This window comes from Streptopelia decaocto (genome assembly GCF_964273445.1).
Source record: "Streptopelia decaocto genome assembly, chromosome: 3".
NCBI lineage: Eukaryota > Metazoa > Chordata > Aves > Columbiformes > Columbidae > Streptopelia > Streptopelia decaocto.
In genome coordinates, this window is record NC_138656.1 from 35,945,810 (window position 1) to 35,968,515 (window position 22,706).

Genomic DNA, 22,706 nt, shown 5'->3' on the forward strand with positions numbered 1-22,706 from the left:
GGGAATTCAGCTGGAGAATAGGGGACTAAGTTCAAGATCTAAAGCTGTCCTGAAATTAATGCCTTAGGTGACTTCATATTTTTATTGGGGAATGCTTTATGCAACTCTGCCTTTCTATGACTCATAACTGTAAAAAAAAAAAAAAATCCAAACAACTCATCTCTTTTTGAGAGTGAGATCTAACTGCATTCAGCCTCAGGCTGCTGAGATGAATAGCACTCCCTTCCTGGGGTTTTAGTTTTCTAAGTTACTCTCTAAAAGTCTAAAATTCCCACATTTTCAGTATGTATTGTGAGAGTTTCTTCCTATTTATATATGAAATATGATATGATATGCTGTGAGATTTATGCTTGAGCTAGTCTAGAAACTAAGTAGTTCCACTCACATGAGTGAGAGCACTCAGCTTGCATAAAATCAAGTGCATGAGAGACAAATCTCATCATGCTTACACATACCCAGATTTCTCGTTATCCCCTGGTACATGTGCTTATATAACGACCTCTTCTTGGATGTTTTTTAGTGTCTCATTAATTAAGAATAAGGATTTGTTACTATAAATCAAAAAATCCTACACTTTTATGAGATAACAACTGAGCAGCAGTGTATTTCCAATTTATGTATTAGAATTACAATGTGGTGTTTGTTGGGGAAAAAAACAGCAACAAGTACAAGTAGCAATTCAGCTTCTCCAGGAAATTCCTACTCATCGAAAATAAATCCTTCTCTTAATGTGGTGTACCCATGGCAGAATGCTGTAAAAAGTGCATCCAAATATATTAATGCAAGCACCAGATGACAGTTTGTTTTGGTCAGTTTCTCATACCTCCTTTGCTGTGCACAAAATTTGACAGGAAGAAAACGTTTATTTTTAGTGGCTGTTCAGTTGCTTGAGCTGTTGATTTTTCCAGGAATGATGTAGTTAACTAACATCAACTGGTCATACCTATCCTAAACTTCTGAAAGTACAGACCAGCAAGAACTTACCTGCTGTATGGATGCAACAAGAAGTTAGATTTAGAAATTGTATGTGAAGCAATGTAAATTAGATCCTCCTTTCACACAGGTAAAATGAATGCAAATAGGTTTAAGCTAATCTGAAGCTGGTGTAAAGGGGATGTAATTTACAAAAAAAAAAAAAAAAAAAAAAAAACACCACAAAAACCTCTGTGAATTTTGTCAATGAATGCAAGTGAGCTGCTGTATATACTATGGGGAGAAAAAAAGGAATGAGCATTAAATTGATGGATTTCCCTGCACTGAGTAGGTATCAAAACGGTATGACTAATAGAGGTGGGAAGAATTCATAACATGCTTGGGATGCACCAGCAGGATTGCTTAATAGAGAGTTTGCATAAATACAGTGTGGCTATATGTAGCTTGAGGTGGGTTGACAGAAGCCAGAAGTCACTTCAGATGTGAACTCAGGTGCAGGCTGAGGATGCTTCAAATGGCCAAAAGGCTCGTTAGTTCCCTCAGCAGCACTTCTTACCAGGGTGGAGAGCAAGTACAATGGGAAGACATCCCCTTCAGTACTGAGGCTTGAATTTTATGCACCAGTATCAGGAGTTAAGGTGCCCTCAGGGAATAAACCCAGAGCACCTGTCACCTCCTGCAGTGGGCTCAGACCCATGCTGGGCTGAACTGAGCACAGGGCTGGTGGGGTGTATGTCTCCTTGCAGGCCATGTAGGATGCCCAGAATAAAAACTGTGTGAAGGGCATTATTCATGCTAAAGCTAGGTGGGGTGGGCCTGCGCTGACTGAATAGGTCTTTAAAATGAGAAGGCTGCTTCCTCCTCCACCAGCTGCTGTGTGGGGGTCGAGCAGGGGGTGCAGGCGGCCCCACGGTACCTGACACGAGGAAGGATTCCCTCCAGCGCGGCAGCGACAGCGACCGGACCCCGTTGGAGAAGCTCCCGCGGTAACCGGAGTGGCCAGCAACTTTCTGGACAAGGATCTTTCCACCTGTGTTGTCAATTATGCCACTGTAAGGGGAAAACATGGTGTCTGAAGGTGGAAATTCCGCCCCCAACCTTAGAAACTGTTCAACAGTGCAAGAGGTATGAAATGTTCACTTTTACCTTCAAAGCAGGGGCTGTATTGGAGCTGCAACACTACTGCTATGTCTGCTGCTCAGAAATACTTGTGCTTCTTCCACATAGAGAAGAGCCATTTGTTACATAGTGCTGTCAGGATCTGTTTGCTCTTCCCACTGATCTACTGGTCCTGTGTTTAAGGCTGACCTAGTTGTACGCAAGAACAAGCTACCGCCTTCGTTAAAATTCCTGTAAGCTTGATTGAACGACTGAAGATACAGGAGAGGTACTCAGAGGAGTTTTCAGGCCAACTATGTGACAGAAATACAAATATGAGGCAAACCTCCCACTTTCTTGACTTTTTCTTTTCTAATGACAATGTTTTCTTTGAGTTCCAGTATGTGTTATCTGCAAAAACCTAAGCCTGATTCTGACCTCTGCATGGGGTAAACAGTATCGCTGGAAGCTGTAGAAAACCTGGCAGGCTCCATGTGCTGTGCACATTCAATGGTATTTGACACATGATGTAACATGTATCTCAAGACAAACGGAAAACCTTCAGTGCATGCAACCTGCTGTGGCATCATTAGGAAAGCAGCAAACATGAGTTGCCTGTGAAACTAGAGGGGTGGTAGGACTGGCAGGAATGACACTGTGCAGGAAAACAAGTCACGGGCAGCAAACAGTGAAGAATATATTAGAGCTGTAGCTTTCTCTGATGATTGCAAGAAGCTGCTGGTAAAACAACTGTAGGGAAAGGAAGGTCACTGTCTGCAGAAATGCAACATGTAAGCTAACAAAGCCAAACCCATCTGGAAATGAGGAAACTGAAACCCTCACAGCAACAATACAAGCAGCCAGCACTGGGACTATGGGGGAAGTCACAATCGCCATCAGTATTTTGTAACTTCCCTTTGGGTTAAGCTCTGCGTGCAGAGACACACAATTTCCATTGTGCACAGCATCTGAAGGAAGAATTTGTCATCTGAAGCCAGTCACCTCCCCAGCGAGGGGCTGAGTGGCAGGAGCTGCAGCCAGGAGGTGGCAGCCCTACGCGCAGCGGCACGTCAGCCTGTGCGCTGCACTGTGTAGGGAGAAGGTGCAAAGTCCCAAAGCCTGAACTATTCATTTAACTTCACCCAGGATCCCAGCTATTTTACAGAACTGGAAGCACTGCCATAGCTCAAATACCTCTGAACAAAGTCAAGCTGTCAGTCAGGCTGTGTAAGTTCTTACTGCATTTTCAGTTGCCTCTGCATCCTGTCTGCAATGATGGTGTGTTTTGCTTGTGAAGTTATTCTCCATTAAAATTTTATGCACATTTTTGCATGGCTAATAGAACTCTGCAAAATTTGTGCTATAAAATTTGTATTATACATTTTTCTCATCCAGTGTCATTTTCTGTGGCAGGAAAGCACATTACTCAGCCTTTGATGTCAAGGACAGTTAAATTCAAATCTGGAGAACCAAAACCAGTCCCAGAAGTGTGAGAGTTATATGTGTTCATCACTGGTAGTATGCCTACTTTTTTACAAGCTTTATAAGTAACAGCAGCTCCATTGCGATCTTCCACTTGGATAATAATAATACAGTAGTAATTTGCTATGTGTGAATGAGAGATCTGCAAATCTCAAGACACTTTTCCTAAAGTTGAGAAACATTTTCAAACATGACTGATTTCAAGAGGAATACTAGATTGACAGTACTTTATAAGATTGGATCCATAGCATCAGACATGGTCTTTCTTGCAGGTTTTTTCTACTAGAAGAGCAGCCTGCAGCCAAACCTACAAGGCAGTGGGAACTTTAAAGGGTCTGAAAAGCCAAGAGCTCCCTTCCCTGAAATGATGGTTTTGCCTGAGTGCCTTGCTCATTTAGACTCACTCACCTGTGAATTGCAGCATTGCACACACTGGAAAAGGAAGCATAAATGTCTGTGCCATAAACACGATATTTTACATCTTGACATCCAGGAGGGCATTTTGCGATGAATTCTGGATTGATTATCTTCCCCGCCTTGACATCGCAATCGATCTGGGGTACATCTGTGAGTACAAAATCTTGGTAAAGTCAGACCGAATGTTTTTATAGCTGAGTGATCTTGTCATGAAACAATGAGTAACTGAGTGACGGGGTTGCCCTCTTCTTATGTCTTTGTATCAGTGGTTTTGGAATACAAGACACATCTATGTGTTCTGCATCTGCAATATAACACATAATAACCCCTTTACTACGGGATGTGGCTGTAACTAAAGATGGATTAAACAAGCCTGAGGATATTTCTGACCTTCAGTGTTTGCTTCTCTGAAGGAAATATCCATTATGACACTTTGCTGGAGAGAGAAAGAAATGTAGTCACCCAGACTGTGGTTAACATGTGGGAAGGAGGGATTAGGGGAAAGACTCTGCACACACGAGGATGTCTCCCAAGCCTCCATCTGTGCTTATGTGGTTCTGTGCCAGGTATAACGCCAGGCTGCAGCCACATCACATTATCTTGCCCTCGAGAGGCTTGTTTTTCAACTAAATGAGCAAAATAATTTGTGGACAAAAATAATCTTACAGGAGTATAGTGAAAGTTATACATCCTAATGCATAGGACATGCACCACTTGTCTCATGCTAATCAGCTACATATGCTTTGTGTTACAGTAAGTCCATTTCACACACTTATGTCTTGCTGTGAAAATCTTAGTGCTTGCTTAGATCCTTGTGTGGTAACTAATGACCTGTGAAGACATTTTAGTAGTGAAGTATACAATTTCCCCTTTATGCACGTTCAGTAGCACACACTGTACTTAGTGACTTGATTTCAATAGAGTAATGTGAGTTACCATATGATCCCATTGACTGTGCAGACAGTTGTGAAGAGTTACCAGAATATAAGCTCACTTGGCATTTTTTTTTTAATGCATCAGACATGTCTGCTGTAAAGCAGCCAAGAATACTAAAGGGTCCACTTACATAGCTTAGCCTTTTTTGTCTTCCTTGTGGCTTCCTTAGCTGCATATGTACATAAAAGAAACACACCTAAAACAAAGAAAACATAGTATCAGGAAAAAGTGGGACTATCAACATCAGCCACCACAAGCTCCTGTGCATAAGATTTCCCAAACTGGAATCAATAGGTTGGAAAAAAAATGAAATTGGAATGTTCTCAGCCACAACTAGGTTTCTACTTGGTTAGCTTTGCAGTCAAGATGGCATCTACTGTGGGGTAGTTTTTTGAAGGGGATTAAAGATGAATTCAGCTCACGTGTTCATCTGTGGAAAGATGTCATTGGGATCAAAAGATGCCATTGATTCCACGTGGTCCAGAAAACCACGAAAGGCCGCAGTATTTCCACAAGTGGTGGAAGCTCTTTGTGTGACAGAGATGTCAGTGAAACAATATGCAGTGTGCCTAAAGTGACATGGAAGTTAGGAGAGAAAGATCCTTCTTAATAACCCCATGGAGAGGTTATCCTGCGAGTTGTGGCATTTTACTCTCGGGTGGTAGCAGGTATGGGATACTGGGCAACATGAAGGACTGGATGAGGTTCTAGCATGGCATGTCCCGGTATCCTGTCCCAGCAAGGGCACTGATTTTCTTTAGTAAGTAGAAATACTATTTGAAAAGTGTAATGGTAGAAGATACAAACTCTATTGTGTTAAAACATACATCACAATATATGCATGTCGCTTACCCTGTCAGGTGTACTTGGTAAGTGCATGACATTGTCTGTGTTATTTTATAAGCTCTATACTATGGGTAATTAATAACTTCATTGCAAATAACTTGACCTTGCTATTCACCTTTCCCTTCCCTGAACTTTCAGAGGGAATTTGAAATTCTCTATGATATGTTGGCTGATCCTCTCACCATTTGTTAAGTTAATATTGCTAGAATATGCAATAGCAGTCTTATTACTTTCTTTTACACTCTTCTCCCCCTTGACTGGTTGCAGAGAGTTTACAGATGAACTTGCTCAAAAGAAAAATCAATCTCACAATATCTGAAATGACAGCATATAGATGCAGTATTGGGGCCTTTTGTCACTAGTGCAGTTGTGTAACCAAGGCAAAACCATAGATAGAAAATAGAAGGAGAGAACAAGAGGAAAATAAAGTGCAAAGTTCTAACTACATGCAATGTTAGGGCATAATTTAATGTGGAGAAAGTAGTTTGGTCTCTTAGTAAAGACAAAAGAACAACATAAATAGCCGTGAAGTTGAACTAAGAATTGATGTTCTGCCAGACTTGAGCATCCCAGCTAGAGGGAACATTGCCTCAGAATATCACATTTTAAGTCATACAGTGCTGTTGGGCTACGTGGTGGCTGGATCTTCATCAAAGGGAGACATATAAGTAAAGTATACTAAGAAATCATGCTTGGTCAACCAGATTGTTCATGTAAGATGAACTGCAAATTCTGGAGTCTCTACATGTTCCCAAAAAGCAATAACCTATCTGACTGCCAGAAGAAAGCAATTGAGACACATTTATACACTTTTTCCTTTGGCACCTTCTTGTTCATGGAGAGACTAAGACCACAGAGAAAAATTCAGAAGGGATGCTCCCACATAAGAAACAGCTGATTTTAGTTTGGAGTCAATCTTTATGTTACAGACATTTTTCAGGCCCAGTTGTGCTATCTGATGTGGACTGCATACAGCTGGTCATGTACTTAGAGATCTCTGCAAATAAGTGTCACTATGCCAAAGTCAAGAAGTTTGGGTAGCCCGTTTCTGAAAAGCTGTGCCAAGGCTTACTCCACCCACTGCTGAGAGATTCATCAGCCATGGGTTCCAAAGGGAAGAGGAGAAGCCAGGAGCCACTGGTCAGACAGGACAGGAGAGCACAAACCTACAAACCGATTGCAACACATCAACTGTACTTACCAAAGAAGGTTGCAATGACTGTGACCTTCATGGTGAGTAAAGCAAAATCTGGATCTGTCACTAAGGAGCACTGAAAAGGAAAAGAAGAATACATCAGGCTGCATTCAGAGATACTACAGGTGATAGTGGAACAGCAGGGGAAGAGGGACTGTGCACTTTTTTTCAGTCTTACACAGTCCTCACATGTTGCATCTTCTTCTCATGCTTTGTAGAGTAGATGATGTCCCCAGAGGAGATAGTGTCTGGGCTGTGGCTGTTTCACAGACTGATTTTTTACTTCTGTCCAAGATTTGCCTTTTGCCTCAAGAAACCAATATTTCATTCTACAAACTTATTTCTGAAGCCAGTGGCAGCAGATGGCATGATGGGTGTGGACATGCTCTGATAGCTATTCAAGTTCATTCACTACTCTTCTAGGGCATATTCACAGAATTGTATTGTCTGCACATCAAACTGAACCATGTAATCTCATAAAGATACAAAGACTGTAAGTCCATTCACTCCTGCAGGGTGCTGCATAAAGTATCTTGCAATTGTGACACTGTGGTGACACTGGTTTCTTGGTGCTGAGGTTTTTTCATCTGCAGTTTAACTAAAGTAGAAAAGGTCTGAGATGGTAAAGGATCCATATAAAAGTCAGCTTCATGGGTGAGTTGCTGTGTGCTTTGGGGTGACAGTCCAACTCTACCTAACTTTTCTTGTCTTACACAATATACAGGGTGTTTCAAAAAGGTGGAGCCAATTTGAAATCACTATGTCTCTGCAACCACAAACTATCAACTATCATCTGTACAGCAGGTGGAGGGAACATAGAGCATTTATAAAAAGGTTACTAAAGCTTAGTAACTCATTAAACCATTTGTAAATTTTTGTGTAATTGTAACATATTTGGTCCATCTTTTTGAAACAGCCTGTATAAATCACTTGTACCACCAGTGCAGCACAAGACTTCTCATTGATTTCTGGAGGCTCTGCCATCTCCAAGCCCTGCTGTCCCCAAGCCAAGGCCAGGTGACCCAGTAGCCATTCCAGTCCTTCCTGGCTGCAAATGCAATCTCTACCTAGTCTGCTGGTATTGCTTTTAAAGGTAACAGAAAGTGTTTGGTGTTTTGTTTGTTTGGGGTTTTTTGTTTTGTTTTGCCACCCCTCCCCCCCCCTTTTCTTTTTTTCTTAAAACAGTTTCCTGCAGAAGGAGGCAAACAAGTCTAAAAGGAGTTAATAAATAAAGCAAATCAGGGGCAAATGAGTTCAGCAGACCCCTTACCTTGTAATAACAGGTATTTTATCAATAGAGGGGCTAACAGAAGCATTCAGAGAAGTCTGTTAGTTTTACTTTACAGATTTGTTGTCATAGCTACATTTGAAAGCATCCAGTTGTGGACTCTGTACTTTTGCTGGTGCAGTGCTGGTGTGCTAGGATCCTGATGGAAATGAACTATAATAGCGAAGAAACTTATTTTTTGCCACTATATTAATTTCTGCATTAGGCACTGGTATGCCAAGAAAAGTGCACAGACATCCTGTGACACAGCTCTGGTGGCCACACTCTCAATGGAGGAATGGAGGTCCTGGCCCTCATGCCTTGAGCTGTCACACGGGGCAAGGCACAGGAGGATTTACACCATTAGTGTCTGGTTCAGAGGCTCCAAGCTCTCCCTTGTGGGAAGTCTGTGTGTGTGTTCATTGTATTTGGGGCCATGGGAGTCACCTGATTTAAGTCTTATGAGATCTCCTATACCGTGTACAGGCGCGGCATCTGTTACTTCAAAATGGTAAATGGAGTAAATGGAATAAAACAGTGGCTTTTTGTTCGTTTGTTTCTCTGGGAAGGCAAGGGAAAGCAGGACTCTGATCCTGCAAACAGACTGACACATACAACAGACTTTTTAGTTCGTTTAGATCCAATGGGAGGTTTTGGGACGTTTTATCTGTAGATCGGGAATGATACTTTGCTATTAAACACAAAGCTATTGTTCCTTTAACAAATGAATGGATCCCATTAAAACAAACCTGAAAGTTTCTACCTTGGGTTAGTCTGGAGTATGAGCTTTGCTGAGATTTTTCTTTACCTGATTTCCATTAATATGGTATTTGCAGTCCCAGTCAGTACCGGTAACTAGTGACTGTTCAGTAAACCTTCTAAAACGTATTCTGGATCTTTGTTTATCAGAGTACATTTTCTCATTGGTATCCTTCAGACTGCATAACAGAAGTTATGCTTACACCTGCAAAGTAGTTAAGTATATACATTACAGTAACCTGGGCTTAAATTCCAGCTAAGTCAAGTACAAATGTAGTAAGAAGCATCTCCTTCAGTATCTTCCAGTGCAGGTCCTATTTTATTTTTTAAAATCAAATTTCTATTCGGAAGAATGTTGATTACTTTTTTCCGACCAGAAATACTTGAAAAATCTTGAATGTTAAGGAAGAGACAGAGTTAGCCAACTGTTCTTTCTGCATATAAAGTAAGATTTTTACACAGACCTTTTATTAGCAGCTTGACTTTTATAAAGATCTGAGAGCTGCTATATGCTACAAAAAAACAGATGGTCAAATCCATATTAATTGTTACTGTATGGCAAACTACAACATTTTCTGATGGAGGTGTATGTTTTAAGTCCTTGATATTTGGTGTCAGGCACTGCTGTCTGTTCCACGTGCAAATGGAAATTCTTTGCTGGTGCCACGTGCTTTGTCTCTGCAGGAGTAAGCAGTTTATTTCCTGTAATCTCCTGTGCTGCATAAATTAATTTGTGTACTCTCTTTGTACCGCAATCGTGTGTTATTGTTCGCCTTCTCAAGGGGCTGTAATATTGCAGCAGCACTGGCACCATAAAAAACCAGAAGGGGACTTTGTTTGAAAGCTCTCTGAGCAAGTAGCATGGAGCTAACAGCAGGATCTCTAAGCACTGTGGGTTGAGTCAAATATGTGCCCTTTATGGGAAAATCAAGTGGGCTTAGTGTAGGTGTGAGTAAACTTGTTTGAATGAATAAGAGCTGATTGTCATCTTCTAGAATAAAATGTTTCAGATTTTTTTTTCTTTTGTCTCTTTTAAAAAAAATGTTTAACCTTTTCTTTGTCTCATGCTCATATTCTGTCCCCAAGGTATTGCACCTTGCACAGTAGTATAATAGCTGTTCATTTTGCTTCACACCAGGTCATATGGCTAACACACGCAATTTAGTTTCATCCTCTTTCTTGTCAGAGAGAAGGAATGATGTACACTCACTGCACTGTGTTGATCCAAAAGTCTATATATGAAAAAAAAATCCAAGTGTTTGTTTATTTTAAAAAGCCGAGTAATGAGTTCTGCTGAGCCAGAAAAGCCAAGTTGTTAAATATATTTATTTCAGAGGCTTAGACTGACCTGTAGGTATCCCAGGCCAGGCCTCTGGGTACCAAAAGATAAGATCCAGGGTGCTATTTTGCAAGGGTGAGCTTGTTTCCATGGGATGCTGGACTTTACTTTTTGAGTGGTATGAAATAGAACGTATTCATCCAGGAATTCAAAAATACCACAGACTTCATCACCTTCTCTATAAGAAAGATGATGCAGTTATCCCTGATTAAGGGTTCTTACCACTGCTTCTTATTACGAAAGCTTTGATTATTGTGACTGTCACATCATGTTCTAAGTGGTGCCTGCTCTGCTCCATAAGGTCCCTGACTCAGAAGAGGGCTGAGGGGACTGCTGGTAGCCAGTACCTCTTGCAGGGTGCCTCTCACATCACTTTCAAGTCTGGGTGGACTCAGAGTTCTGAGTTCTACTTTGGGCACAGAAGTCCTTTTTTTCAGAGCTGCTTTAAGAAATGTTTATATGAAGGTTTGCAAGAAGAATTTAGTCCAAAATAGCTCAATTCAGGTAGGTATAATGAAGAGATGCTCTACCTAGCAATTTAGAGCTAAATAAAAACACCCAAGCAGCCCTGTGCTATTCATTTTGTGTTCATGAAATGCCTTGAAATTAAACCAACATAAGTTTGAAGTAACAGTGACGAATGATTTCTCTACTTTTCACAGAGCTTTCTCAGAAGAAGGTAATTTATTTAAAACTGCAGTGTGATTTAACTTGCCAGACCTTTCTCAGAGCCTAAATAAAACTGCAGTGATTATACTTTTTCATCTGTCTCAGCAAGATAACCATCAATTATGCTGGTCTGACCTGCCCCTTCCAGCAGAGGAAGAGATACATTTAGAATATGTCACCCACTCACAGAGAAAATATAATTTGGACTATCCCAATAACCATTTCTGTGTAGGTCATTGCATTGTACTTTCCTAGTTTCTGTTAATATAGTATGCATTAATTTTTTTTCACTTTGATGAGCGGGTTTTATGGTTCATTGGGAATCACCGGTAGCTCAAACCTGTGAATCCCTGTCCAGACAACTCCCTCTCTCCGTCCTCCTCCCCACCACGGCTCTTGTCTGCTCCTGTATCTGCCCCGCCAGCTCCCAGGCTCCAGCCCATGCTCCCTCTGCACGCTGGAGCCTGCTCGCTGTTGCAGAGAACCTCTTTCCCTTTTCTAATTTAACTACTTCTGCTTCACATCAGTCAGGTACCATCAATCCCTGGCACTGCCATTTCCCCAGGAAACTGAGGTCGAAGGGGAGTACCTGCAATTCAGCAGTGCCTGAGGGCTGTGTTGGATTTGGGATATGAGATTCATGGCCACATTTCTTTCACTTTTTAGAAAATGCACTGGTTTCTGTTTCCAACAACTGGTTTTAACAAGTAAAAGTGACATTTTAAAGTGCAATATATTGTTTCTCAGGTTGGATGCACAATGAAAAGAGTGCTGACTAACCATGCTGTTGTGCTGCCTGCAAACTAAGAATTATTGTAGTGTGTCAGAATTCCCCTGAAGGTACATATTTGGTCTATCAGTGAAGAATTTGTGTTAAAGGCATTAAAGAAACTGCACATCACCCTGGGAATGTTTTTTGGAATTTCTGTAGCGTGTTCAAACAAAACTTGACACCTTTTTCTTTTTTTGGTAGAAACTTAGAAGCAGAAATTAAGAGAAACTTTAGGATGGTTGCATTCTGAAATAAGTCAGTAAGTGGTGAAGTTTATTGATATCTAGCAATAACAATTTGATCAAGGAAACAGCTTACACAAATTATCTTCAGCAAATCAGGAAGCACTGGGGAAGCTGTAGAAAGCATTTTAGAAAGCTCAGCTGAAAGCTGCTTCTGTGGTGGAAGCCAGTGGAACAAATTTGAGAAAGCAGTTTCAGTTTTGTGTTATAGTTCTCTATAAAAATGATACTCTCATGCTCCTTGCACTACTTAAAAGTGGAGCCCAGGCTCCTGCCTTCCTTGGGCATGGGGTACAGAGGTGCCACCTGGATGCTCAGAGGATACACATGAGTAGTTTTGGTAGGCAGGCACAAAAGGCACACCTGTGGATCTCCCGCTGGAGGTGGCATTCGTGTCCTGCATGTCTAGGCCATGAGGGGCTCCTAAAGCCACTCACTAGATCTTTGCTTTCTCCTACTCCTCACAGAGAATATCAATGGCTAGTCTCTAGTCTAGTGTTTAGGCAGAGTCCACCACTACTTCTGTGGATAAGCTGGATGCTTTTCTACTGTCTTCTCCAGAGTGATCTCAGGGTTTGGAAGTCTGTCCCCTCTCCTCCTGGGTTGGAGTTGAGTCCTGCTCCTCAAGGACTCATGGTGCAAATCTGCAGGCAGGATGGAGCCTTATGCAGTAGCAGCAGGCTGACATCCCCAGCTAGTGGCCATTGCTGCTTTGGCTTTGCTATAGGCTGTTTCAGTTGTATCCCTCCCACCTGGTGCTAGTCTGCAGCCCACCTGTAACCCAACAGGCACGTTGAAGCTTAGGTCTCTCACCAGACATGGCTGTTGTGGGGACTCATTTGAAAGCTGTGGACCTGTGAATGCAGTTTCCATTTTTAATGACTACAGAAGATATCACAGTATCACAGTATGTTTGGGATTGGAAGGGACCTCAAAAGATCATCTAGTCCAATCCCCCTGCTGGAGCAGGAATGCCTAGGTGAGGTCGCACAGGAACGTGTCCAGGCGGGTTTTGAATGTCTCCAGAGAAGACATATCTTGGCACTCCATGCTGCTTTTGGGAGGAAAGTGAGTTATGGATTTGCATGGGTGCCAGCATTATAAATGAGGCTATTATAGTAGCACTGGGTTTCTGAAGACATGCTGTTGGTGGAGATACTGGTGAGAGACCTGACATAGTGTGGGCCAAGCTGTGCAGCCTTATAGCATGTGTATTGGCAGCCCTTGGCAACTGGCAGGAGTGGGCTTAGAGAGCATATGGGTTATGCAGGCAACATGAGGGATGATTATGCTTCTAAAACTACATCACTTAATATCCAAATGCCCTGGAGGGCACTTGAAAAGCTAGAAAACTTGGTGGCAGAGAAAGCAGCCAGAGCCCAGTCCCAGATACTGTGACAGTGTGGGCGCAGCAAGGAATCGTTGAAAAATGTGCCACAGGACCAGGCTGACACTGATTCACTAATTTTGCATACTAGAAGCTTTTAAAACCTGATGTTTTGGCATAGAGATGAATCACAGGATTCTGTTTCTGAGACCCCAAGATCAAAAAGGTGAACTGGGCTTATCATATGGTCTGGAAGCAGGAACTCATAATTTCAGATCTTTTGTTTTTAAAACAAAACTAAACCTGTAGACTCAATATTGCATAATCCACTTCCATGCTCAGGAAGTTCGTTCTGAACTTTGGCTTTAGGAGATTACTATACGAGCTTCTACTTCAAATGTAATTATTGCATAACATATATTTTTTTCTACACACAGATTTCATCATTGAGAACAGAAGATGCAGACCATGGAAGCCTGAGAATTTACATCACAAATTATCACATATTTTGAGATGCAGTCCCAAAGCAGGGTGAGAGAAGACTTGTCTGGTGTGTGATGCCTGAATTTGACCTTGCAAGCAATCTCATTTGTACCAACTATTCTACAACTCTCTAACCTGTCCTCTCCCTCATCTGGACACTCTTTTCCTTCCCATTTAGCCTTCTTTCCAAACAGCTTCTCTTTCTTTGTGTCCAAAACCTCCTTCCACCAAGCCCAAGAGAACAAAATGCTGTAGTGCTGCAGACGCATTGCAAGAGAGGTGAGAAAGAGGGGCTCCCACCAAGGTGAGCAGGATGGGCTCCCATTGTCCTCAGCTGGCTGGCAGCTGTGAAAGTAGCCCCTGGAGTGATGGAGCCATTACCTGTTCCTCACTCTGACTCACTGAAGGTGACCAGGGCCAGGATACACAGTGCTGCTGCCAGCTTTCCTCAATGTCTCACCCTTGTTCTACAGAATCAAAGGTAAACTATGTATTTGGGGAAAATAGAAAGAATGGAGCCTTCTGAATCTCTAAAGGAACCTGGCAGGGAAATCGAGAAGCACAGAGGCGGCTACGTCTAAACTTTCCTGTAAACATGTGATTTTGGAAAGGTAAAAATTTCCTTAGTTTTATGTACAAGCCTGGAGGAGCTGGAAATCCCCAACTCATCCTGGTGGGGACATTAAAGGACCGCATAAAGCTAAACAAAATCTTCCAGAATTTTTCCAGAAATTTTGGCACAAGTAAAACTGTCACTTGGCAATTATGCGCTTTTTTTGGTATGAAACCAGCTGCCAGCTGAGACACCGTTGGCTGCTGTGTTACATGTGTTACATTTCTAAAGCTATTTTATAAGGTGACAGGCTGAAAAAACAGGTTGCAAATACAAGTTGATCTTTAAAGTATTTTTCATATCTGTGTCTATGGGATGTCCTGTAGAATAAGACACATTAAGGATAACTAACACAGATCATGTTCTTAATGTGTCACTGACCTCTTAATGCACTTTGAAGCTCTGGAGATAAAGCAAAGGTAGGTTAGACTTGATGGGTGCTAGAAAGCCAGTTCAGTCATGACAGTAAGACTTGTCAGGTTAAGAACTGCTTAAACCTAGATGACTTGAATGAAGAAGAGGTGGTTATAAATACTCTTCTGAATGCAAATGTGTTTCCAGTTTGGGATATGAGCTATAGATTCGGGTGCTGTGCTTTAAAATGGAAGGCAAAAGCTGCAGATGGTGCTATTTTTTTATAATTAAAATACATTTTCATGAGAAATGTTGCTGGTTCCAACTCACTGGGAAATTTTCTTTCTGATCAACATTTTCTGGTTTTGTTTTGTTTTGTTTTTTTCCTGTATTTTTTTTTTTTTTTTTTTTTCCCCGAGGACTCATTTGCTGAAAAATGAGCCTGAATAGGAAAGGCAGCCCAAGGTGACCCAGCCACATCCTGCTGCAGAGGAGAGCAGAGATGCCAGTTCAGCAGAGAACGTGGCAAGAGAGGTGGGGTGATCCTGCTGCAGAAAGGTGGAGCAGGCTCTGCTCCTCCATTGGCATGGCCACCAGCAGAGGATGTGGGAGCAGCCCTCAGACACCACTAAATATACAGCTGCCCCAGCACCAAGTTTGGTGCAAAATGTTTGCAGAGCCCAGAGCAAATACTCAAGTAGCTAATCCATGAGTGCCATGCTCTCACAACTGCCCGTGTCTGATTACTCCCAGTATTTGCAAGGGTCAGATATATCCACACAAGCTGCAATTTCAGCTGGTGAGTACAGCTACCCCATAGATGCCTTAGGAGCCTACATAATTTCAGTAGTCCCCCAACTTGTCTGTGGGCCAGAGCACTGGAAGAAAAGCTCATCGGTAATACAGGCTCCTTTTTTATCTGCAGCAAGTCCCTTCACATCCCACTTTCTGCAGCAGCTTGCTTTCCGCAGGGCATTATCAGGAGTCAGTAAAAGGCAGTCTCGCAGCTCCCCTCCGTAGTACTGGCAGCAGTGTCTGCGCCCCTTCGAGGCAGGGGCTAAAAGAGTTCACAAGTGCGTGTGAGACACGCAGTCAGAGTTTAATTTGCTAATACAGATACAATCGAAAAGGCTACAAATTTTCTGGGCACTTCTGCACCTCTCCGAGCCTCTGCTGTGGCAGGGGGAGGCTGTGCTGCCTGCACAGCATTCACTAAAGTTTTCCAAGTGTGAAATGTGCAGCAAATAAAGGACCTGGGATGCAAAAGAATGGCAGCTGCTCCAGGACTGTTAGAGAGGCTCTTTTACAGGCGACTGAACCGTCAATTTGTAGTAAGACATTGTTTTCTAAACATAGTGTAAAAACTGTTATCTTGCCTGGCTGGTCATTAGAAGAGAGATAATTATAGTCTCTGTGTGACAGCCGGGTGCAGAACAGGGGCTGCTTTGTCCCAGGTCCCAGCTGAGCTCTTGCACGGCACCCCAGGCCAGCACTGGGACAAGGGGGCTCCTTGTGCCCCGGCAAGTTCAAAAGAGGAATTGAAGTGCTCTAAGTAGGTGTTAAGCACCTATCTGCCTCTCTCTGACTCTGGCCTTAAAAAGTAACGCACAGGAGAAAGGTGGGGAGGGCAGATCTGTAGCTGGTGTAGCTGCATCCTCCCTGGATTTATGCACAACACATACCATAGCTATTAGTTTTCTCTCCTTAAAAAAAACAAAACAAAAAACCCACAAAAAAACAAACCAAACCAAAACCAAAAAACCCCCCAACCAACCAACACTTAGTTTTTCATTCATTTTTGTTCTGTGTTTCTCTTTTCAAACACAGACCAATGAGACCTGTATGATGGATGGGCTTTCAGAAAGAAGGACATATCTGTTCAGTGTCCACTTTCTGAGCCCTGAATGGGAGGTGTAAAACTCAGCCAATGCTGGAGAAGTCCTGGTGGACTCAGAGCTCCAGGGGGCCCAAACATCCCCCAGGGCTCTCAGGAAATCCTGGACTATTGCTGCTCACTACCCATCCAGAAAAGATGATGCCTCCCCACCTCAATACAATGGGCCAACACAAACCTTACTGGTCTGGCACTGCACGTTCAGTTCCCTCTGTAGGGGTAATTAATGTCTCTAAATGCCACGGTGTTCTTTCCTATGGTTTAGCCTCAAGACATCTGAGAAAGAACACAGCTGCAGATGGTAAACTGAACTATCACTTTTATTGCTCATTTCAGCCAGGTGCCCTAAATGACTTATCTATCGTCAATTAGGAGACTTTAGATAAAACAAAGACTTGAACATGCATGTCCTGAACCTTAGATTAGCATGTTAAGCTGCTGGGCAGTATTTTCTTCCTAGAGCTTTTTTGCGGCTCAGGAGTGGAAAGGAAAAAGTTAAAAAAACTCCAGGCATATCAGGCACAATCAAGTCTTTGATGCCACTGTTATGTAAATTTCAGGTGTAGTTTAATCAATGTTTTCTAAAAAGCAATGGCCAGAAATAAGAAATAGTTCTGTTGTTTCACATGAGGTAAATACTGTGTTTTCACTATGTCTCAGGCAATCCCCTTTAAGAAATATTCCAATTAATCAATTTTGACAAAAGAAAGTGTAAAAACTATTTTCCCACTATTTCTGTGAAAGTAAATAGCTGGGTGAAGGGGGGAACACCTTGTTAATGTCTCCACTAAAGGAAAGTCTTTGGTAGGATCTCATTCTTATTAGACACCAGAGAATAGATATGGGGTAGCTTTCTTGCATCCCAAGTGTGAGGAAACCTGGGTTAGCCAGTAAAACTACTTGGTTCAACTAGCCAGTGGTAAGTCATGTGTAAGAATACTACCGGGGAAAGAACTGTCTTACTTAAAGTAGTGAGCAAGTTACGAACATAACATACCTACTACAGGTGGAAACACAAAGCAATATTCAATTATACTGGCAGGACAGTGAAGGTTTCTTTTTTTAAAAAAGTATTTTTTATGTCTTTAATAACAGAAAGACAAGACATATTTTCTGTCATCCAAGTGAGAGCAACCCCAGCAACTTGAAGGTTGAGATAAAATAAGCAAAAAAGGTAAGTCTCTTTAAAGTAAAATACTAATCTGATGTTCCAAAACTAATGTGCGTGTGTAATGCAGTTATTTTTGCTTGAACTCTCTTTGCATCTTGAAAGAGACCAGTCTTACAGCCACGTCTGTCATTCAAGTGATGGACTGAATAAAGTCTGAAGAACATAGTAACACTGATACAGAAAAGCATAGATATTCTTTGAGCGTGGTCAAATGCAAGGTGTTTTCAACTTTAGGATGTATGTGGTAAAATACAAGCTATAAACATATAGGACTTCATTGCTGTTCTCAATCAAAAACCATCTAAACTACTTTTTCTCTGTGTGTGCTTGCTTGGTTTTGGTGTTTTGTTTAAATTTTGGAGAGGTTAGAGGAAAAGCAGTGTGGTCCAAGAAGGATCTGTCTCTGTAATCTGTAATTCCTTTTTTGCTCTGGATGTGGCATCGTTCCCATAAACTCTAGGAACAAAATCTTAACTAGGGTTGAAAGTTTGCTTGGGGCATTTTGTTCGTGTTCGTACTAGTCTGAGAGAAATCACATTTTGAAGAGACTTATCGAGACTCTAATCTCCCCACAGAGAGCTGAACGGCTGTGGCAGGCTTGACAATGCTATTCATTTTTGGAGCCTCACCAGCAAAACAAGCACTCGGCACAAAAGGATACATAGCGTCTAGGCTACTGTACTGCTCATACATCTGTATCTATCCATCTAGCAAGGGAGTTCACACCGTATAAATACGTATCACTGGAATAATACAATTTTCCATTCTGTATCTTGGAGATGAGTGTTTCCCAGTGTCAGGTAGTGCTAATTAATGATACAACACACACCTACTTATTGATCAAAGAGACAAAGTCTTGAAAGCAAAATAATTTTAAACCTAGGGAACAAGTTGCATTACCTGTTACACACTATTTGAACAGTGGGCACATAGAGATGTCTATTTGTATGTGATTAATATACACCTTTCTTTATCAAATAGTTAAGCCCTTGCTGTTCAGGCAGTGAGTATATGTGTCCACTTTAACAGTAGGGCTTTAATGCTTTTATAAATACTTAATGAACTATATATAATTTAAAGTACAGTTTCATTCTTTGTCTATGTCCTTATCTCCTTAGATCTTTGATCCTATGCACACAGCTGGAATGCTAAACAAAAAATTACATCCCTATAGTTTCTTAGCAGTGAAAGTATTTAACTTATCAACAGGCAAAAAAGCAACTCACCCTCTCCCCCATAAATAAATAGAGCAGAGAAATTACATCAGAATTACCTTGCTTGAGGTGTGCAACTTTTTATTCCTTTTCTCCACACAGTATGAAAGTGCTATTATTTCCAAGCTTTTCTGTACCCCAAACTCCAGTCAACATTATTCTACAGAAAGAGAGACAGGCAGCAGAGGGAGGCCTGGACACCTTTTCTCTTTCAGAGAGGAGCTAATCAAACATTCCCATCAAGCTCCCAGCTCTGTGAAAGGCACATTGCTCTCCCTCCCTGCCTCCCTCCCTCCCTCTGCTCCTCTCTCCCTGTGTCTCTCTCCCTCCCTCTGTCTCTCCCTCCCGCACACATAGACATACAGAGCTCCTTACACTGATTTAGCAGCCGAATTAGGCGGTCCTATTTTAAATATATGTTCCCTCCCACATGTTTTTGGTAGGGATTTCTATGCTCCTTTTTGCACTAGTCTGTCAGATTTGTCAAGTTTTTCTTTTTTGGGAAGCAAAGCTTTACTTGACTGATGTTTTGGGTTTTTTTCTCTTTCTTTTTTTTTTTTTTTCAGCCTCCCTGTGCAGTTCCACACTGTAGTAAAAGGACTACCACTAGTAGTAGCCAGGAGTAAAGCATACAGCTCTAAAAATGATAAATACCAGATTACTTAGGCACAAGTCAAATTTAAAGAGGAAAAAATAGCTTTTGAAGAGACAGGCTTTGATGCCTTTACTCATGTGAATAACATCGTGTTCCTTCAACAGCTTCCCTGAAGCTGGAGGATTAGTGACAGAGCAAGTATGTGAGCCTGGGCACAGAGAGGTACAAGTATGACATAAGGGTTAGCAAGGACTCCTTTCTAACAAAGTTGGCTTAGGGAAGTTAATAAAATGCTCTCAAAGACTTCTAAACTGGCACTCATTAAGTGTGACATGGCCAAATGAGGTACAAAAAAAGGACGAATTTTTTAAAGTAATATCTGTATACGGATCTCCTAAAATTCTTTGGTAAGAAAACGTTATTGAGAGAATCAAGATCACAATAGTTACAAGATTATCACAAAAAGGGCTGGTGTAATATTCCAGGATGCTGGAGTGCAAACTATAATCTGCAATTCCACCTAGGGATTCAGAAGTGTGTAGGTAACACATATGAGTGAATATACATTGTTTTATCTAAGATCATTGTTAGTGAAAGTTTACATATCAAAATATATGATAAATACAGGAGAAAAAGTCCAGAAGGCACATTGAAAAGACAGGTAGTTCCTGGCTACTTCTGATCTAACAATCTTGTAAATACATTTGTTTTAAGGGAAAGTGATTACCTGTTATTTGTGAATCTTTATTCCAATTCTTATGGAAACCGTATTACAGCTCAGCATATCAATAAACAGTACAGCAACAAAGGTTTATCAAGAAGTCCCAACTGTGTTACTAAGATATAATGATTCATAATTCATTTGATTCTCTCAATACAGAAGTTCAAACTTGCCATGGTAATTCCTTATGAGGCAGAATGCAGTGGACTGGCAGAAAGCCTCTCCAGGCAGCAAATCTGTTAGCAGATCTACCTAGAAGATCTACTAAAAACCCAAAACAAAACCAAAACCAACAAACAAAAAAACCCCAAAGGCTTATTAATTCAAGTTAACATATCATCACTCTTTTCAAAAGGCTTGCTGAAATGTATTTATTCAGATAACCATGGGCAAAAGGACTGAGGCTTTGGGACTGGAAATTTAGAGGTCCGCAGGTACTGGAAGCCAAACATCTAAATAGTGGGGTTTTGCAGCTAAGTGGCTATGTGTTACTTCTCAGTGCTTGTAGAAGGCTGAAGTCCCCATGACAACAACTTACCTACAGATGCTGATAGAAATACTCTAAAATTTTTGTGCACTAGACTTTCACTGGTATTTAGCCACTTATTTTCCACTCCAGTAGATTATTTTCAGAAATCCACGGGTATCTCTGTACAAGCTGACTTGCTTGTATGGCTTTAAAGACTCAAGTCAGTGGGTTATTGAAGAAGCCTCTTGATCTCAAACCAAAAGTGAGAGTGCTGAAGAGCGAGCTTCTAGCAAACCGAGACGTGGTCGGACAGCAAAGGCTCAGGATGTGCCCGTAGTGGACACGACAGGAATGCACAGAAGCAGCTGGACTAGTGCGGAGTGATGGAGCTGACATGTTGAATACAGCAGACAGTCGGGATAACCGGCACAGGCAAGAAGTCCTCCTGAAGTTCAGCTTCTGGTACTTGCATCAGCTCATTGAGGGGTGTAGCTGTTGGTGTGCAGAACGTGGTCGGCAAGGTGTCAAAGCAACAGTGCCTACACCGAGGTTGTGCTTCCTTGTTGCTGCTGCAGGGTGGTAGTTTTACAAAAGAAACAGCTGATAGATCCATTTCTCGTTTTCCATGGACAGATTATCTAATTTGCGGGTAAATTGTTATCAAGGCCAAAGATCCAGTGTGGACCTGGCAGGACGTAGCTCAAATGCAGCGGTGTGTGAACACAGCTCTATTGCTTCCAGAAACCCAGCCGTGGTGCAGCCCTGCCCACGCTGCACCCACCTGAGCTCTCCTGGCCTGGCTGGCTCCACTCAGGGCTTGGGGTTAAGGATGCTGCCAGTGGGCTGGCACATTTCTGCATCACTGCCTGTGAGCTAGCCCGGCATCCTGGAAATAAGCACCCCAGGAACCGTGGAGCAGAAACACTGAGTGGGCAGAAAAAGAAAAACTATCTAGGTTTGTCATTATCCAGGGTATTCAGCCTCTCATTATCATGTGTAATGGGGAGCTGAAGAGTATCAAAACAAAACACCGAGGAGGGCACTGGCTGTCTCTTTTTATCACAACATTTCTGAGTGCTGCTGCCTGTGCTCTTTCCTGACAGAAGCAATTTCCAGCCACCCAAGATCTGGCAACACAAAGTGCAGGAGAAGAGGTGAACCACATTGCGTGGCTCAACTTCCGTGCTGGGACTTGCCACAGGGCAAGATCTGTTTGCAGAGCTGACCATGCAGTCAGGAAGCCACTCATTTCAAGACAATAGATATTGAACACTATTGTCTAGGGGCTGGACAAATGCTCTGTATCTACATATGTTCATGTCTTCTACCATCACTTCTAGTCAGAGGCCTCTGCTTGAGTTTTCTGCTAACTGGTAGTACTTAAGTTTTACTATGCTGTATTTTCATTTGCTAGTTAGTAAAAAAGGATTTAGTAGGATCCATTGAAAATATTGAATATATGAATGCACACTTAGAGTAGGTGACAAATTTCAAGTGGCAGAGTCTTTACTACTTCGTGACACAGATATGCACAAATACACATACACACCTAGTAAGGCTGATGCATATTACAGCCTCACTCTACCACAGCAACAGCAGCTCAGTAACTCTCTTCATTAAAATATTTCACCAAAATTACTGCAGTACTCATTTCTAAGTGGGTAGCACTGACATGCAGAGTAGCTTTGTTTCCACTATAATATGAAGACTGAAAGCAAATGAATGCAGACCTCTAACCTGTCCCCTGAAAGTCTTAATGAAGCAGCTAACAAACAAGACCAGTAAGTCAAAATACTTTGGTTTCAAAGAGAGTTTGAGAAGATTCTTCATTTTTGAGCAAAATGTAGTGGCTGCATTGAATTGTGATCTACACAGAGATTACCTGTGCTCCGAGAGACACAACAGCAGAA

General features: G+C 41.8%; 1 protein-coding gene across 6 annotated transcripts in view; it reads right to left on the reverse strand.

Moving 5' to 3' along the window:
- Window positions 1-19,290, reverse strand: part of VIT (vitrin) — a 54,128-nt gene extending 34,838 nt beyond the window's left edge. For all 6 annotated transcript variants that reach the window (XM_082049983.1, XM_082049982.1, XM_082049980.1 and 3 more), the window contains exons 1-5: window positions 19,071-19,290; window positions 6,914-6,983; window positions 4,997-5,062; window positions 3,922-4,078; window positions 1,850-1,983 (exon numbers count right to left, since the gene is read on the reverse strand). In XM_082049983.1, the coding sequence (XP_081906109.1) occupies window positions 1,850-1,983; window positions 3,922-4,078; window positions 4,997-5,062; window positions 6,914-6,944 (388 nt within the window). In that variant the 5' untranslated portion in view covers window positions 6,945-6,983; window positions 19,071-19,290. The remainder of the gene's footprint in view (window positions 1-1,849; window positions 1,984-3,921; window positions 4,079-4,996; window positions 5,063-6,913; window positions 6,984-19,070) is intronic.
- Window positions 19,291-22,706: the final 3,416 nt, after the last annotated feature.